This window comes from Musca autumnalis, unplaced genomic scaffold (assembly GCF_047663935.1).
Source record: "Musca autumnalis isolate F117 unplaced genomic scaffold, ASM4766393v1 scaffold_1, whole genome shotgun sequence".
In the NCBI taxonomy this organism is placed as follows: Eukaryota; Metazoa; Arthropoda; class Insecta; order Diptera; family Muscidae; genus Musca; species Musca autumnalis.
Window position 1 is genome coordinate 109,988,112 of NW_027411644.1, and position 19,768 is coordinate 110,007,879.

At 36.1% G+C, this 19,768-nt stretch overlaps 2 protein-coding genes across 5 annotated transcripts in view; one reads left to right on the top strand and one right to left on the bottom strand.

Moving 5' to 3' along the window:
- Positions 1–204: 204 nt before the first annotated feature.
- Positions 205–15,526, top strand: LOC141404630 (ficolin-2-like). 3 transcript variants are annotated; one of them, XM_073988146.1, is made up of 6 exons: positions 205–700; positions 14,236–14,327; positions 14,569–14,588; positions 14,644–14,689; positions 14,771–15,310; positions 15,374–15,526. In XM_073988146.1, the coding sequence occupies exons 2-6, from the start codon at positions 14,308–14,310 to the stop codon at positions 15,492–15,494; spliced, it is 747 nt and encodes a 248-aa protein (XP_073844247.1). In that variant the 5' UTR covers positions 205–700; positions 14,236–14,307; the 3' UTR covers positions 15,495–15,526. The 3 variants fall into 3 exon arrangements, with proteins under 3 accessions (XP_073844247.1, XP_073844236.1, XP_073844225.1); XM_073988124.1 differs by lacking the exon at positions 205–700 and adding an exon at positions 13,989–14,169; XM_073988135.1 differs by lacking the exon at positions 14,236–14,327.
- The window catches only part of obe (activating signal cointegrator 1 complex subunit obelus), a 54,423-nt gene continuing 37,454 nt past the window's right edge, over positions 2,800–19,768 (bottom strand). For both annotated transcript variants that reach the window (XM_073988100.1, XM_073988109.1), the window contains 4 exons: positions 4,799–5,807; positions 4,560–4,728; positions 3,621–4,034; positions 2,800–3,555 (listed from right to left, as the gene is read on the bottom strand). In XM_073988100.1, the coding sequence (XP_073844201.1) occupies positions 3,241–3,555; positions 3,621–4,034; positions 4,560–4,728; positions 4,799–5,807 (1,907 nt within the window). In that variant the 3' untranslated portion in view covers positions 2,800–3,240. The remainder of the gene's footprint in view (positions 3,556–3,620; positions 4,035–4,559; positions 4,729–4,798; positions 5,808–19,768) is intronic.

A 19,768-nucleotide genomic window follows, 5' to 3' on the forward strand; every position in this document is an offset into this window, starting at 1 on the left:
ACATCTATATAATTATTTTTGTATAGGAGGATATTTTTGCTTTCGCTTTTTTTCTAAAAAAACAATAATTATTTTTATATACGCCTACGCTTACGTCGGAATTTACGCTAAGTTCCGCTTGAATTTAGGTGTCCCTTGTATTCACAAGTAATTGTTCACATGGATAATCGGTACCTGAATTTCAATTAATGCATATTCCACATCACTCGTTGTCAGAATTTTCTGGCCTCTATGAAAAAGCACACGTGCAAAGAAAAGAAATTAACAAGAATTGCATTTTATCTATGGGGAACACGAACTTTTCTGCGCCGCCAACCAACTATAAAAAAACGAAAAAACGAAATCACAGCTTGTTTGGTCTTCATGAAACGCAGCATGTTTAACAAAAAGAAAGGAATAATACGAATTTTGCAATACTACAACCGCTGCACATATATTGTGACGCCACTAAACTTATTTGTGGACACCCCACACTCCCTCTACTGAATCATTAATCAACGTCATATCCCCCTTGGACATACAATAAACTGGCATGTACGTTGAATAATTGGGAGGCACTCCAGCATGGGACTCATTTATGCTCTCATCCTCTTGCCAAGTCCGACCACGAGCCGCCTGAATATGATCATTAGGGGTTGGTAACATCACCAGCTGAGGAGCCCCGCTTGACCATGCAACAACTTCGGATGTTTTACGACAGGTTAGCAACTCTCATAATTGTTCTATCATTACCATGGACATACTACTGTGTTACTTTGATGGTTTTGTGATTCATTTTGAATTGTGATGGGCCCCCCTCGGCAGGAAGAGATCTAATGCGCCGTAGTACTCTTCTCTTCGCCCTGTCACACATGGGGTACTCGACAAACTATGGATAAAAATAAATTGCGCGCCTCGTCGGATTAGTCAGCTTAACGTGACTGGGTCCTATGTTCCCTTTTTCAGGGTTTGAGTGTGATAACCGTTGCTCACAATTCACTTATTCCGGTTCCTATGTTGCAATTCTTCTTCACCCACACTGTCAGTTCTCTGACGCTTGGGTCGATGAAGCTCATCCCGTCACCTCTACTGTGAAATTTGATAATGTGATAATGTCCCGGAAAAATTCTCTCAGCTACCCCAAAATCTTAGGGCAGCTCTTTGAGGTGGTGATTGGTAAATTCTCTGAACCCTTACCAATCAGCGTCTCCATGGTTCAGAGGTTATGAAGACAGGTGTTCTGTTTACGGAGACGAAGATCGAAAGATTGTCTGAGCCAACGGATGGTGGTTGCAAGAACACGTCACTACAAATGTTCATAAAAGAAAGTCTGGCTGACTTCCGAAACGTCAGTTTCTTTGTATTCGTGCATGAAGCTAGGGGTTCGTAAATCGAGTTCCCCACTATTGCGATTTCAAAAAAATACTCTAGTATGAAACTCGATCCTAGAACCCCTATTTTCATGCACGAATACAAAGCAACAGACGTTTCGGAAGTCAGTCTCTTTTATCGATAAAATTTCATTATATAAAATTTGTTATCAACAACTTCTTGTTACAGAGAAGATTTGTTTTCGTTATAAAAAATTATTATCGAAAATTTTCGTTATAGAAAAGCTTTTATCGAAAACTGTTCGTTGTTATCTACAATTGTTCGTTACAGAAAAGTGGTTATCTACAATTTGTCATTAAAGAAAATCTTTTAACGACAACTTTTCATTCTAAAACTTTTTATCGAAAACTTTCCGTTAGGGAAAAGCTGTTATCCAGAACATTTCGTTATGAAATAGTCGTTAACGAATACTATTCGTTTTTGAAAAAAATATTGTCGACATTTATTCGTTACAAAAAAGTTGTTCAACTCTTCCTTATATGAAGATTGTTATCGACACCTTTTCGTAAAGCTGGGTACACATCAGGTGTGTTCGTTTACTCAATAATTTCGAATGACAGCTTTGTTGTTGCTTGCTAGTGTGGCCGTTCATTTTTGTCATCCATCATGCAACCGCAAAATATTTTGTGGTTGCTGGACAGTGACATTTATCGATATTTGCGAAAAATCGACAGTCAATAACTTTTCGTTACAAAAAATTCGTTAGTGATAACATTTCGTTATAGAAAAGTTCTTATCGTCAAATGTTTGTTATAGATTTTTTTTGTTATTGACAACTCTCCGCTATAGAAAAGTTGTTAGTTATCCCTAACTTTTCGTAATAGAAAAGTTATCGACAATATTTCCTTATAAAGAAGTTGTTGCCAACAACTTTTCGGTTTGGAAAAGTTTTGTCGACAACTTTTCGTTACCAAAAGTTTTTTATCGATAATTTCCTTAGACAAAAGTTTTTATCTTGTTTCTTTAAAGAAAAGTTGTTATCGTCAAATACTTGCAATAGAATTTTTTTGTTATTGACAACTCTCCGCTATAGAAAAGTTGTTAGTTATACCTAACTTTTCGTAATAGAGAAGTTGTTATCAACAACTTTTCCTAATAGAAATGCCAAGGGCCTGATCCAAGGGAAATAACAGGTTGCCAGAACACGGCATTTATCAGACCAGATGTCATAATGGTGATGTCAAATTTCCTCATATCCTCGTAAGAGTATCGTTGGGTTTAAGGATGCACAGCCACATTACAGACCTTAATATTACAAACCCAGAAAAGTTTGAAAACTTATCAAAGAATTCCAAATCGATTTTTTTGATTCCCTCGATATTCCGCCTCTCAAATTGTTCACCAAGGAAGGCTCAAAATTGCCTATTGTGCCCTATGTGCTAATCTGATCAAATCACAACCATAATAAAATTTAAAAAATTCATACTGTTTTTTTTAATTTTTCTATATTTTTTACTTTTCTTTTAGGATTTTTAAAACACAAAATGCAATATAATAATATAACTCTATATATGTATCAAATATAAAGATATAAAAGTATATGTATGTTTTGAAGATATATACGATTATATACATATGCACGTGATTAATTATATGTATTTATTTTAATAGGAATTAAAAAAAAACAAACCTTTAACTATTCACTTCAATTTTTGTTTTGTTTTAAATTCTGTTCTGTACTTTTTTGTACGATGCTTAGAAATGGTTCCACGTTCTACTCAAGATCTCTAGCTACTACTATATGTATGTATGTATTTATAGTGTCATATTATATTCGTTTAATTTTACATTCAATACTTTTAAAGCTGTCAAGTCTTTTAGATGGGAATTTTAACAAATCTCTTCGTCTTCTCCTTTGTTTGTAGAAAACTACAATTGTTTTGGATCAACAATCTCAAACTGCAAATCGAATTGTTGATCGAAACCGATTAAACAATCCGACATTAAATAGAGAGTTAACAGTAAACGACCACGACGTGGTGGACATTGGAAAGTTATGCGATTGGAAGATTTTAAACCACGCATATTTATACGTTTCATAGCCAATAACTCATCGCTGCCTTGGGAGCCCAGCGTCAAAAACCATGCCTCTCTTTTACCCTTGGGATATTTGGGACAATGTATTGCGGTATTGAATTGTCGTTTTGTATTCAAACGCTCCATATCAATGCAAAGGACATAATCCTGAAAAAATATAGATATACATATTTAGTCTTTTCTGCACTTCTGAAACATTTCCAATAACTTACCTCGTTGGGATGTATTTCGGTCCATACATTTGATTTGGGATCTGTACTGACAGGTCTCACACACTCTTCTTCATCATATTTCCGTCCTTGTATCGAAATATTAACGGCAATTTCTGGTAAATCTTGAACAACCTTATAGATTTGTTCAATTTCAGGCTCTTCGAACATATCTCTCAGTGGTCCAGCCAATTTTTCATAATCATTACGACAAATATCTTTAAGCACCGGGAGTGTTAGATATTCAAATATGTGTGAAATATTATAGAATAGATGAACATTGGCATTGTTTACATGGGGCAGTGTTAAGAATTCACTTTCATCGAACCAACGTGCCTGTATCACACATTGCATTATCTGTTGAATTTTCAACGTGGGCGAAAGCCAACCACGTTCGGCGGTATAGTCAACCATTGCCTGGAAAAGAATAGAAGACCGAATGTATATCAAAACAAATAGTTATCAACATCTTTAGTTATAAAAATATCGTCAAGTTTTCGTTACGCTGTTATCGACAACTTTTCGTTATAGAAGAGTTGTTATCGACAATTTTTCATAAAAGAAAAGTTGTTATCAAAAACTTTTCGTTATAGAAAAGTTGTCATTGACACCTTTTCGTCATAGAAAAGTTGTTATCGACACCTTTTCGTTATAGAAAAGTTTTTATTGACAACTGTTCCTTATAGAAAAGTTGTTATCGACAACTGTTCCTTATAGAAAAGTTTTTATCGGCAATTTTGCGTTATAGAAAAGGTTATCGACATCTTTTCGTTATGGAAAATTTGTTATCGAAACATTTTCGTTATAAAAAATGTGTTATCCACAACTTTTAATTATAGAAAAGTTGTTATCGACAACTTTTCGTTATGAGAAAGTTGATTTCGTTATAGAAAAGTTCTTACTGTTATATCGACAACATTTAATTATTTCCTATCATCTTACCTGCATAACACGTGTTGCATTATCTAATGCCGATTTTGTATCTGTCAAATAATCCGAATTCGGTAATGATAACCGTGAGAAATGTGCTTGCAGCAAAAGGAACGTTTTGGTATAGGGTGAATCCCATGTTGGCGACCGTGGACGATAGCGAACAACATCAGCCATTTCCCTGAAAACAAAAATATGAAACATTTTTATTAAAAACTACTAGCAGTTCTTCAATTTTCGAACTGGCTTACTCATTGTATTTATCTTCATTATGACGCACAGGTTGCTGATCAAACTCATATGAATCCGCAATGGCAAGTAAAATATCTGAGGTTGACATTTGTGGTTCCAGGTCATCCAAGAAGTGTTTCATTGTGCGATAAGACAAATAGTAAAACGAAGCAATGCGTCCCAAAAATGTTGGCAGTAACAAATGTTCATTTTGTACTACACAAGCGGCTGCCTCCAATTCATAGATTACCTTCTCCACCAGTTGAGAGAGGAAGCTGTTCACTTGACTTGGTTCTAAACCTTCCAAATTGTAGTATGTTGGATTCCTTAATAGACGTCTAAAGAAGAAAGTCCATGTCAAATAATCCAAGGCCGCCTGTTTGGTTTGCACTGTTCCGGCAACAATTTCGGCGTTAATATGTTCCGGCAACACTTCAAGTAAACTTGATTCCACTGGGAATGGATCGTAGAGGAACTTTTTGTAAAAGTTTTTCTTAACATCATGGACCAATACCACAGCTACACCTTCATTATCGAATTGTGGACGACCGGCACGACCCATCATTTGTAGGACATCAGTTATGGGCATATCAACATATTTCTTTACCTTGCCATCAAAATATTCCGTGCCCTTAATAACAACCAAATGGGCAGGTAAATTAACTCCCCACGCCAATGTGGCTGTGGCGATGAGGACTTGAATTTTCCGATTGAGGAATAGCTCTTCAACGGTTTTACGATCTTGTTCTTGCAAACCTGCATGATGAAGACCTATGCCAAAGGCTAGACAGAATTTCAAATTGGAATCTTTGATGTCCTGTAGAATTTGTTGCATTTCATATTCCTCCATGTTGAGGAATTGTTTGGGATTTTCATCACCCGCCACAAATGTTATTAAATCTAAGGCAGTTAGACGTGTTTGTCGACGAGACGAGACAAAAACAATGGCCGGATCTGTTGGCGAATAGGTACGTATAGCTTGGAATGTTGGGCGATTCATGGTGGCCATGCGTGGACAGTAGTGTTTTCCTGTAAGTAAGAAAAAAAGAGATTAGTGAAGAAGAATGTAGAAAAAATTTACTTGAGTCCCGAGTAGTATTTGAAAAGAATTTTAATGTAGCGCATCGTTTATGCTGTCGCATTGTATTTCAGTGGTGAGCCTGAAAGTACTATGAACAGATCCCTAATGACAAAAGAAGTTTTAGAAGTGTCCAGCGAATATGTCTAGTGCAGAGGAAAGGATGATTCTATAGACAGCTTCTAGAGAAAAGGGTGCTTCTAAAGAACCTTTCCCGCGGAAAGGGTGCTTCTACAAACCCTTTCCAGAGGAAGAGGTGCTTCTGTAGATCCTTTCCAGAGGAAAGGGTGCTTCTATAGACCCTTTTCAGAGGAAAGGGAGCTTCTATAGACCCTTTTCAGAGGAAAGGGCGCTTCTATAGACCCTTTTCAGAGGAAAGAGTGCTTCTATAGACCCTTTCCAGAGGAAAGAGTGCTTCTATAAACCCTTTCCAGAGGAAGAGGTGCTTCTATAAACCCTTTCCAGAGGAAGAGGTGTTTCTGTAGATCCTTTCCAGAGGAAAGGGTGCGTCTATAAACCCTTTCCAGAGGAAGAGGTGCATCTATAAACCCTTTCCAGAGGAAGACGTGTTTCTGTAGATCCTTTCCAGAGGAAAGGGTGCTTCAATAGACCAAAGGATACGTCTCTAGCAAACCTTAAGAGATCTTCTGTCTATAAAAGACCTCAAGACCATAAGCAGGCCGTTATCGCATTGGATTTCTTTGAATATGCAGTAACCTGGCGGCCGTATCTGTTGCTGCGATCCCGTGTGGGAGACTCTGCCTATAATAAGCCATAATTCATTCGGACTGAAGAGGATTAACAGCTGATATATAGATTGACTAGCCTTTCAAGACATCAATGGGCGATTAATAGGTTTCAGCCCTACAAATCCCCGGGACCGTGTCGGAACCGGTGTAAGCGATCCTGGCGGAGATTTCTTAAGGACCCTCTGCGTTTGTCGAACATACCTGAGATGCTAATAAGTAGTTTCATCAATTTGTGCATAGGAGAGAGTTCCCTGAGGAATACTTGAAACAGAGGTATACCGCAGGGGAGAGGGGTTCTCCCACCTATACTCTGAAATGAAATTCTTGTGTGTTTAGACCAGTTGAAAACTAAGTTGTTGGTGGCTTATGCAAATGATGTATTAGTGCTAATAAGTGACAAATTCTTGCCAATCCTGTCGCCATGGTCTTGAAGTCAACTCGGAGAAGGCAAGCACTTGGGAAAATCAAAATGATTCCGAGCAGGCATATTTGAGCTGAAGGTAACTCTATGATATTATTCAGCATATTTAATACATTGAGAACCCTGCAATATGATACCTTCCTATAGACATTAAACTCGTACACGAGTCGCATCTTCAACATAATGCACCTGTGGGAGACATAGTGAGCAGCATAATTCCAGCGTCGCTGTCAATAACTCGAAGCTTCAGGTTAACAATCGAAATGGGCAGAATGAAATGAGTTCGGGAGCAGAACGAGATCAGTACAACTTTTGTTAACTTAAATTCATTTTAATAAATTTAATCAAAATTTAAATATTGCTTTTGTTGTTTCTTTATTAAAAAAGGACTCAACTCCTTAACTTACATATCGTCACCATAAATGCCCGAAGACTTAACCCACAAAACCAAAACTTTGCAGGAGAAGCAAAAAACGTTCTAAAATGAAAACCTGTTTTATAGAATACCTTATGAGGGCGAGTATTTGGGGTATAATCAATCATGTACGAATGGGAGGAAGTAATGAAACTAAAAACGCAAAAACGATTGGTTTTGGGATCCGTCGTTACAACAACATCTGCAATGTTATCCTATTTTCCGAAATGCCATTTCTTGAATAGGATCATAATTTTTGAACGTAGAAGCTTGAAATTTTGACAGAGCATGTATTTTAGCTTTATGTATCAGATTCCATCAAAAACGAATTTCATGTGGGTTACTCAGGCGGCCCTTAAAGCTTTTAAGTCATATGAACCATAAACATTCGAGCTATACTTTATGACATAAGAAATATCATTAAACATTACTGGGTAGCAGGCAGCGTTGCCGACAGATTTTGATCAAATGATCAATGAAAATTGAAAAATCGTCAGAAATCGCCATCATGTTCCAAAACTAGTTTTGGTTAGCTTTTAAAGCGATTTAGTTATATCAAAGAGACTTTAAAATCGTCAGAAATCGCCATCATGTTCCAAAACTAGTTTTGGTTAGCTTTTAAAGCGATTTAGTTATATCAAAGAGACTTTAAAAAAACAGATTTCACAAGATGAGTGTTTTTTCCCATGGTTAATCGCCCTATGTTCAACATGAACCTTTTTGTTTACTTTTGTGTGTAGATATATGAAACAAAAATAAAGGATATATATATATATAGTTTGAATGACAGCTGCACAGTGGGAAATTGGTAAAATCTTATTGACTGTCCGCTGTAAAGAGGGCATTAGTATGAAGTTGAGAAAGCTGGGCTCATACCCAGAAAAATGTTTGTAGCTAAAGAAGTAGAGGAATCATGACTGCAAGTGATTTCGGACTACATCTTTTTGTGTGAAAGAAGTCATGCATGGTGCAGCGAGGTTGCAGTTCATTTTGCTTCCACGGCACACGTCTAGTATACACTCCATTTTCGATCCACGGCACGTCTTTTGATTGAGTGCTTTGGATTGAATTTAGATATGATCTTCGGAATGTGTTTTTTATCAGTTTAAATATGCAATAAAAATGCAAGCCATTAATAATATCCCTGAATAAATAAAATGCATTTGTTATTTGTGTTAAAAATAGAGTTTTATGAACTGTATTATATTAACACAAATTGTATTATTCAATCGCTATTGTGTTTACATCCTCTGCTTTCCGTCATCATGTTCCGGTCATCCAAAATGTTTTTTTTATACCCTCCACCATATGGAGGGTATAATTAAATTTGTCATTCCGTTTGTAACACATCGAAATATTCGTCGGAGACCCTATAAAGTATATATATTATTGATCAGCATAAAATTCTATGTCGATTTGACCATGTCCGTCTGTCCGTCCGTCCGTCCGTCCGTCTGTCTGTCTGTTGAAATCAAGATACAGCTCGCAATTTAAAAGATAGAGAGTCAAAATTTGGTACAGAAGTTTTTATTACTTGCAGGATGGTTGGTATTGAAAATGGGATATATCGGTCCACGTTTTGATATAGCCCCCATAGAACGGTACCTCAAGATTTTCGGTATTTTTAAGGTTTTCGCCTCATTATCCTACCAAAATGGCTGAAATTTGGTACGTAGTCTTCCTTAGGGGTATAAAACTTTCCCCCAGAATTTTGTCGGTATCGGTCCACACCTTCATATAGCCCCCATAGAACGGTACCTCCAGATTTTCGGTATTTTTAAGGTTTTAGCTTCATTATCCTACCAAAATGGCTGAAATTTGGTACGTAGTCTTCTTTAGGGGTATAAAACTTTCCCCCAAAATTTTGTCGGTATCGGTCCACACCTTCATATAGCCCCCATAGAACGGTACCTCCCGATTTTCGGTATTTTTAAGGTTTTAGCTTCATTATCCTACCAAAATGGCTGAAATTTGGTACGTAGTCTTCTTTAGGGGTATAAAACTTTCCCCCAGAATTTTGTCGGTATCGGTCCCCACCTTCATATAGCCCCCATAGAACGGTACCTCCCGATTTTCGGTATTTTTAAGGTTTTAGCTTAATTATCCTACCAAAATGGCTGAAATTTGGTACGCAGTCTTCTTTAGGTGTACAAAACTATTCCCCAGAATTTCGTCGGTATCGGTCCACACCTTCATATAGCCCCCATAGAACGGTACCTCCCGATTTTCGGTATTTTGAAGGTTTTAGCTACATTATCACACCGAAATGGCTGAAATTTGGTACTTAGTCTACGTTGGTGGTATAAAACTTTCCCCCGGAACTTTGTCGGTATCGGTCCATGCCTTCATATAGCCCCTATAGAAGGCACCTCCCGATTTTCGGTATTTTGAACGTTGTGACCTGAATATTCCACCGAAATGTCTGAAACTTGGTATTTAGACTTCGTTGGGGGTACTCAAACTTCCCCTTTACATTTGTCGGTATCGGTCCACGCCTATATATAGCCCCCATGGAAAGGTATCTCCCGATTTTTCGTATTTTGAAGGTTGTGTCTTTATTATTACACATAAAATGGCTGAAATTTGGTATTTAGTCTTCAATGTGATATAAAACTGTTCACCAGAAATATGTCTGTACAGGTCCACACTTTCATATTGCCCCATTTCTGACTACAATTCGTCGGTATAGGTCCACGTTTCGATATAGCCCCCATATAACGGTACATCCCGATTTTCGTAATACTGAAGAGTGTTACGTCAATATCCAACCGAAATGGCTGAAATTCGTTATTTGGTCTTCCAAGAGTTATAAGATATTCTTCCTATATCCCCATAGAAGCGTACTTCTTGATTCTCTTACCGAAATATAGGAAATTTGATATTTAGTGTTCTTTGAGCCTAAAAACTTTCCGTCAGAAATTTGTCGGTATAGATCGACGTTTTGAAATAGCCCCCATAGAATGGTGCCTCACATTGTTTTACCGAAATTGCTGAAATTTAGTATTAAGTCTTCTTCATACACGAAAGGAAACTAATTATTCCATTTTACTTCAATACAACTTGTGGTGGAGGGTATAACAAGTTCGGCCCGGCCGAACTTAACGCCGTTCTTACTTGTTTTATATTAGGTGTGTTCGTTTACTCAACAATTTGTACAAATTTGTACAAATCCAGTAACTTCTTGTAATCGTTTAAGGTCTTTTGCATTGTACTGTAGAGTAAACGAACAACATCCAGTAACAATTTGTACAAATTTTAAGTAAACGGAACACATATTGTCTTCTCATCACCAGTTCTGCTTTCGGCGTGAACTCCAAATCCACTCCATGTATCATTTTCGTCTCGTGGGTTACCGCAAAAAAGATCGCAACTTTTAATTACATAGCTTAAGTGTTTATATTTTTTAATTTAGAAATGTATGCACTCTTTTTCGTCTATGGAAGAAATAAAGTTGCTGTTTGTATGTAGGGATCGACAAACTGGCTTTTTTTGTAGGGATCTCTAAGCAGTTGCTTCTAAAATGTAAAAAACGGAGTGCATTTTTCATGACTCTGCATGGACTGCATCAAAAAAACTATGCAATCACTACTTCACATAGAACAACTTCAAATAAATTTTGCTGGGAAATTATTTTCACAACGATATAGATACGATTCCCATTTTATCTTGAAAACGTTACATGGAAGATTTTCATCCCTTAATATTCCTAAACGAACATTTTCAGCTCATAATTATTCGAAAGTGAGGCAAAAATCGTAAAAACACCTGCATTCCAGATATGTACCTTAATATGTATAGCCAATCTGACTGGAAATTGCTAAAAAACTTATCAAATGGAGGTTGCAATATAGTTATAATGTTTTATTTTATGAAATTTTGGTTTACGCGAAAAATCGTCATTTTGGACCATAAAATCGTCAAATTGTCATTTTTTAATTTTCGGCCAAAAAATCGTCAAATTCGGCAACATTGGTTGCAGGACATAGTAATATAATAGGAAAGGAATTAGCAGAGGTACTATATCGGGTGACACTAAGTCGATCGATATCACTGTGCAACTCGAAAATTATTAACCATATTCTGACACCGCAGTGTGATAGAACACCAAAAATGAGAAGACACGTGTCTCGCCGTTTTTCCCTATCTCATCAACTTTCGCGGTTATAGGCCTCCAAAGGTTTGAGGCTTTGATGTAGAAAGGGTCATTTAGTCAGGACTATATCTTCCAAACCGTTAGGAAATTTGAATTTATCTCGGAGGCAAAGTTGTAGCTCTTGTCTTAAAGAACAAAAATCTACGAGGTCAAAATCGCCATGGTCAATTTTCTTTTAAAATTTTTGCTCAAGTTTTGTTATACAGCTTTCAAACCGATCAAATTTGAAGCAAACAACCAACTACAAAAATGTACCTGAGATCTCAATAAATATCTTTTTAGAATATACGAACTCTGTAGAAACGGATTTTAATGGTCAAAATAGCAAAAAATTTCAATTTTTATCCTCTTTTTTAGGATTCTGCTCCATAGATATTAAACCGCTCAAAATTCAAGAAAACAATCAACCACAATAGCGTAGCGAATATGCGAAATGTCTATGAACGGTTCTTAATGGTAAAAATAGCAAAAATCTTTTGAAAATATCGAATTTTTATACTTTTTTCTCCGACTCTGGTCCAAAGATACGCAACCGCCCAAAAATTAAGGATACCGTCAACCACAAAAATGTACCTAAGATTTCAAGAAACAACTTCTTAGAACATATGAAGATTCTAGGAATGATTCTTAGGCCTGAAATTCACGAACAATTACATTTTTTTAACATTCCCCCTGCTCAGGTTTGGAAATAACAAACTGTTAAAAACTCAAGGAAATTTGAAAGGTTTGTTATTTACGGACCTGAACAGGAAAGAATGATCTAAAATAATCGAATTTTGAGCTTGAAGAATCGTTCCTAGAATCTTCATTTGTTGATATCTAAGGTACATTTTTGTAGTTGACTGTATCCTTAATTTTTGGGCGGTTGCGTATCTTTGGACCAGAGTCGGAGAAAAAAGTATAAAAATTCGATATTTTCAAAAGATTTTTGCTATTTTTACCATTAAGAACCGTTCATAGACATTTCGCATATTCCAGAAAGTTGGTTATGGATGCCTTCGCTACGCTATTGTGGTTGACTGTTTTATTGAATTTTGAACGGTTTAATATCTACGGAGCAGAAGCCGAGAAAAGAGGAGAAAAATCGCAATTGTTTTGCTATTTTGACCATTAAGACCTGTTCCTTCAGGGTTCGTATATTCTAGAAAGATGTTTATTGAGATCTGAGGTAAATTTTTGTAGTTGGTTGTTTGCTTGATCGGTTTGATAGCTGTATAACAAAACTTGAGAAAAATTTTAAAAGAAATTTGACCATGGCGATTTTGACCTCGTAGATGAAGTTTGATGGGTTATATGTGTTCACAATTTTTGTTCCTTAAGGGAAGATATACAACATTGCCTCTAAGAAAAATTCGAAATTCCCAACGGTTTGGAAGATATAGTGTTGAAAAGTGACCCCTTTTTACATCAAAGCCTCAAACTTTTGGAGGCCTATAACCGCGAAAGTTGATGAGATAGGTAAAAACGGCGAGACACGTGTCTTCTCATTGTTGGTGTTCTATCACACTGTGGAGTCAGAATATGGTTAATAAAACATGACTCAAAAAATTACACACAGTGTATACCATTTGATGAATCTGTTAGGCCACATCGGAAAATTTCGTTAGGTCAACCATGAAAATGTGCACCGCAAATGGCTCACGGAACCTGGATATAGAATATCCGAGGCAATCTGCGATCTTCCAACGTAAAACAAGTTCCCTTCTTTCACTAGATAAGTAAATTCATTCACTTTAAAATAGGGTGACATTGGTGTCAACTACTGTAGATTCTGTAAAGAAGCAGAAGATATGGATACAGTCCAGAATCTAATATACAGGTTTCCCTTGCTGCACATATGAAGATATGATATGGGTAGATATAAGATACTCTCACCTTCTTATCTGACATTAAATTTGCCTTGGCTTGGCAAACACACTTAAATACTTTTTTTCAGTACTAACAATCAAGTAATAATACTGAAATATCCCGGAAACTTCTTCACCTTCAACTTCAATAAGCAATGACAATTTAATTTTTTCGCCATCATCATCTTTATATATTTACCCAGGATGAACACAATGGACCAAAGGTCACCGAGTAAAATGGTATCCTTAAACCTAATCAAAAGATTCATCCCAAAATCATATCTTGAAAAATATAATCAGTAGTTAAACCAACACATCTGTACCAGATATAACAACAACAAAAAAAGTATATTCATTAAAAAATCCCTCTTATCGCCTTATAATATTTAAATTTACTTTAATATCTTCACATATTGCAGTCCATGGGAAACCTGCCAAAATGCTTTCAAAATAAAATCCCATTTCAACAAAAAAAAAACTCGAAATTCTTGCTGACACAAAAAATCCCCCCTGCTAACCACAATTTCATGCTGATAACATTTTATAAAAATTTAAACATAAGGAAAACAATATTTCATTATAAGCCATTAGTTTGTTTAAAGCATCCACATAAAACAGAAGTTGATTTGATTACACGAAGAATGTTGAATAAAATATTTTTATTTCAAGTGATTTTTATCATAAATTGCATTTTTGCAATGCGCTGTGAAGACGGTTCTTCTGGCAATGTACATAAGTCGATGAAAACGGCTTCATTTCAATAGCAAATTAATATATGTATGTATTTATTTTAGGGACTCTATAATTCGGAGGATAGACTTGTCATAGATAAACTTGTAGAAGATGTTACTGAGATTAAAAACACAATGGATAATTTGAAATTAAGGTAAGTTGAAGACAGTGCTGATAAATGTGACGAGCCGAGAAAAGCCGTTCGAGATCGGCGATAAAAAGGAGGTTCCATGTGATTGAGCTAGTATGAATCAACTCATTAATAGGTGCAGAATTTTCATCTCCCGGTGTGAACCGGGATATGTTGTACCCTATGACTAATAACAATTTTTAATTTCACGTTAAGTAAACCGTAAAGTGCTTTAAATGTAATAACTTTTTTTCTCTCTTTTCAGGAAACAAATCAATAATAAAGGTAAGCGATTTCATTTGCGAAAATATTTTTACAATGACAATCTTTACTACCACAGATTTACCCATTTTTGATATACGCATTGATACTTTGCCCTATAAATGGTAAGTAAAACAAGCGGCACCTTTTGATAAAACATTTTATGTTTTCTTTGTTTTATTCTCCCTTCCCTTCCCCAAAAAAAGTCAAACCCATGGCCCGTATGCAAGTTGTGCCGAAGTTACAGCCTGTACCGAACGCAGTGGTTTTTATTATATACGCATACCACAGTTCAGTAATGAAAGTTTCCTCGTTGAATGTGATGCCCAGACCGAAGGTGGTGACTGGACTGTCATACAAAGACGTCAAGATGGTTCGGTAGATTTTTTTCGCACGTGGGCAGAGTATAAAGTTGGCTTCGGCGACATTGAGGGAGAATTTTTCATAGGTTTGGATAAGCTGCATGCCCTTACAAATTATCAAGGTCCCCAAGAGTTATTGATATTGATGACTAATGGCACCAATGAAGCTGAGGCTTTTGCGAAATATGATGCCTTTCAAATTGGTAATGAATTGGAGAAGTATGTACTACGACGTACAGGAAAATATTCGGGTACGGCAGGGGATTCTCTAAAAGGTCACATTGGTTTAAAATTTACCACAAAAGACCAGGATAATGATAATTATCCTAGTAATTGTGCGGTATCATTTATGGGTGGTTGGTGGTATGGAGCGTGTCATGTGAGGTAAGTTGAGAAGATGTTTTTTTAGTTGGAAAATTAAAAAAATACTGATTTTGTTGTTTTTAGCAATCTTAACGGTCATTATGGAGATGCCCAACACGGTCGTGGTATTAACTGGTATTCATTTTCTGGACATTATAATTCCCTGACTTATTCGAAAATGATGTTGCGTCGCCGAAGAAATTAAAAATAAAGAATTGATAACTAATGCATTTCAAATCATAAACTAGTTTTCGTTGAACACAAAGGTATCAAATAAGGTATGCATGTAATAAAAAATCCTAACTTGCGTATACGTCGTAACATCAATTACACGTTCAGATAGCCCAGTGTAACATTTAATTAAAAAGGCGTATACGTAGCAAGCAATATCAATTATACGCCATAAGAAACAAACTACATAAAAGTATCCTTCCACAAAAATAAAAAAGTTAACGAAACGATCGTCACATAGCGGTTGATGTGAAAAACTTAACTAGATATGATTTTTTCAATAGAATCTCCTTAGGTCATATAGAAAACGGAAAATGATGCTTACGTCTGAACCACACACCACTTAAAATCTTTCGATATGAAGACATACTACAATACCATGGAAAAAAATATGAAACATTTTAATATAATGTAATATTGAAAAAATTGATTTCTAGAAAAGAAGGGCGACAAATGAATCGTCTTTGGAAATAAAAAGCTTCAATTTAAAATTGACAAATGCAAATTTGCAATGTTGTACGTATAAATGGGGGCTCTAAATGGCGAAAATTGTCTAGAAAAAACATCTAACATGCCTGATGATGTTAATCTACCAAAACGATCGCCGAATAGCGGTTGATGTGTAGGACTTCGCTAGATATCATTTTTTCAATAGAATCTCCTTAGGTCATATATGTAGCTCGATTAATTAAATAAATTAAAAAAATAATCAGTTGGGTTTGTCGACCAACAGTCAATACCATCCCCGCTCAGCCTAGAATTGTACAAAAAATACAATAACTTGAGTGCTGGACCTAAATGGCCTATGAACAGATTCCTAATTTTTTTTTATAATTATTATTATTATTATTTATTAATCCATTTAATAATACTAAAGCCTTCAAGGCCAATAAATAGTATTACAAAAACATTTTATGCTCAAAGTAGACTAAATTAACATCTATATATATTTATATTCATCAATTAATTAACAAAAGCAAAGAAATTTATTAATTTCTAAAGCAAAGGAAAAAGATTGGCTCCCCAGCCATAACTAAAAAAGTGAAAAATTATAAAACAGGATGTAAAAAGCAACAAGCGATTTATTAAAAAACGCACTCAAATAAGTAGAGTACTCGAAACATACGTTCACAACAAGGATCATCGGAATCATTCTATGAGATATGAGGGCTTGGAGACAAAAAATGATTCAGTAGTTTCAATCGAAACGCATTGTTCGACTGCGAAAATATTCTTAGTTCCAACGGTAAATAATTCCAAATCCGAGCAACTCGTATCACAAAAGATTTATCCTCGGTATAATTATCTGCGTACTCCTAGAAAACAAGTTAAAAACAAACATGTTCGTCAGGAAAACTGGTGAACCCCTCCGAATAACTTTATAGAAAAAACATAATACCTTACTAGCCACAAAGTGCTCAAAATTCGCACCCAAAAAGTCCTTAACATAGTTCGAGACATGCTCACGACGTCTAATCCCATAAACATAGCGCACAATAGAATTTACAGTACGTTGCAACCTCAAAAACACCCGTTCCAGTGACCCAGAAATGACCTCTAAACCATAATTAATATGTGGCATAAGAAGAGTATGAGCTAACCTTTTTCTAACCCAAGGCGGTACGAATAAATTTGTTGAATACAACCTCCTTAAAGTCCCATACACCATTCGCTGGACGAAGTCCATATGATGATCAAACAAAAGTTTATCATCAACAAATATACCCAGAAACTTATGACAATCCACAATACTTACTGGACACTGGTCAAGAAAAATGTTGATTGCGTGGGTCTGGCTACCAAACATAATGGCTTTGGTCTTAGCAGGATTCAATGTCAGAGCATTGTTCAGCGACCACTCCTTAACAAGAGAAGATAGTGATTAACCGTACTTTCCAAACTAGATAGAGAGCTCCTATCCCCACTAAAAATAAGAAAAATATCATCGACAAATAAAAGCGGTGTACAATTCACATCACAAACCGATTCAGCAAGATTATTTACATAAAGAATAAAAAGTAGAGGACCTAAAACAGATCCCTGCGGTAATCCACATGCAAGAGGTAAACTTTGCGAAGATCTTCCATTGTACGAAACAAATTGAGACCGCCCAACCAAATAAGAGGTAACGAGCTTACAAGCTGTTCCCGAAAATCCAAACTCATTCTTGAGTTTAGCAACGAGTAAGGGAAGTGAAACCGAGTTAAAGGCTTTAGTAAGATCCAAAGAGACCACAAGAGTGCTTTTATTAATATTAGCATTGCTCCTAACTAAATCAGTGAAATACAAAAGCAATCCGGTGGTACTATAATGTCTGCGGAAGGCAAACTGATCATCATAAATAAATCTGGACACATAGCAAAGTATTTGGTCCTTCAAAATGTGCTCACACAATTTCGACAGAACAAGAAGTATAGAAATAGGCCTTAGATCATCAGGACCACTAACGACACTTGTCTTGGGTTTTGGGACAACGCGAGCACACTTCCAATCCAAAGGATAAGTTGAAGATGTCAATACAGAGTTAATAAAATCTAGAACATGACCCGAAATATATGGAAAAACTATTTTCAAGAAATCCACAGGTATCCCATCAATACCAATAGACTTAGATTTAATTTTATTAAGGGCAATGACAACATCATCTATACATACGCAATTAAAGGAAAACCCATTACTAGTAAAATCAGAAGAATGTTCACCAAAATCGATAACATTCGGCGACCCCTGAAAAACAAAGGAAGAGTTCATGTCATCAAAATCAAAGTCAAATGCCATACCATCATTACCCGTAAAACCAGACACCCTAAAAAATCGCCACAACGCTGTCGAACCCATCCCGTTAAATTTCTTCGAGTAATACTTCCTTCTTTCACGACGAATAATTGACTTCGCTTTGTTCCTATATTTACAGAATGTCCTCCAATTACCTATACTCTTATTCTGATAGTAAGAACAATAAGCTAGGTCACGAAGGGAACGAGCCAACTTAATAGGATTCGTATTAATCCAACTATCGTCCGAATGAATTTTCCTACGAACTGTAGGAACAAAGAAAACAAATCTGTAATAAGAGAGGATAACAAAGAACACTTAACGTCAATATTAACGACGCACAAAGTGTCAAAATCAAAAGCAGATAAATAGGAGAATATTCCATACCAGTCAATATTAGCGTAATAACGATATTCACAAACTGTGTTCATACTGACGTTAAGTGAGGCAAAAACGAGGGAATGATCAGAAACCGATGGGCATATAATTTGATTTGAGAGGTGAATCATGGAACAATCGCTAACTAAGATAAAATCAACTAAGGAGGACGAACCATGAGATAAATCATGGTGAGTAGGTGACGAATTATGCAAAACCGATAGGTTTAACCGGAAGCAAGCAGATCGGACAGAAAAACCTTATGTAAGTCGAACAAATTGCAGTTAAAACCCCGACTACCACAATTCAAGAATAACCCAAGAATAAATCAGCATGACGATCCTCAAAAGCAGCAAAATCTCCTGGAGGAGGCAGATAAACCACACCAAATAAGACATTAATATCACCCGACAACAGCTCAACAAAGAGAGACTCACATTTGCCCAAAACAAATGTTTTATGCACTATCCTATATCGAATATCATGCATAATATATATGCCGACACCACCACCTCTTACGTCCACACGATCACTCCTCAGAAACTTATACCCAGGTATAGTAACAGCATTGTTAAAAACTTCGGGCTTAAGCCATGTTTCTGAAACACCAACAACATTCAAGTGAGACCCAGATAAAATAGACATAATATCGCCAAATTTTGTAGAGCTAGCGGACGGTCTTAAACTTCGACAATTCCAATGACCAACATTCAATTTCTCATGGCATGATCCAAGAACTGAGGCAATATACGCGTTACTGCTAACCACATGACCTAAATTTGTATCAAAAGACATAAAATGCCAAGAACTTAGTTATAGCGGGGAACCAAATAAAACGAAAAAATTTACAATTGCTAATTAACATATTAAAATTTATAAAAAATATATCAACCAAACTCTAACGCAGCTGATCAAAAAACTCAAAAACAAGATTTAGACTGCAAGACAAAATAAAAAAAATTGAATAATCAATGGCAATGAAATAAGAAGTAATAGTGTACATAATAACTGGCTACAAAAAACAACGATCAGGCATCAATTATTCCTTCCATCAGCGTCACGAAGCAATGCCTCACACTGGCTGCAGTTATACGT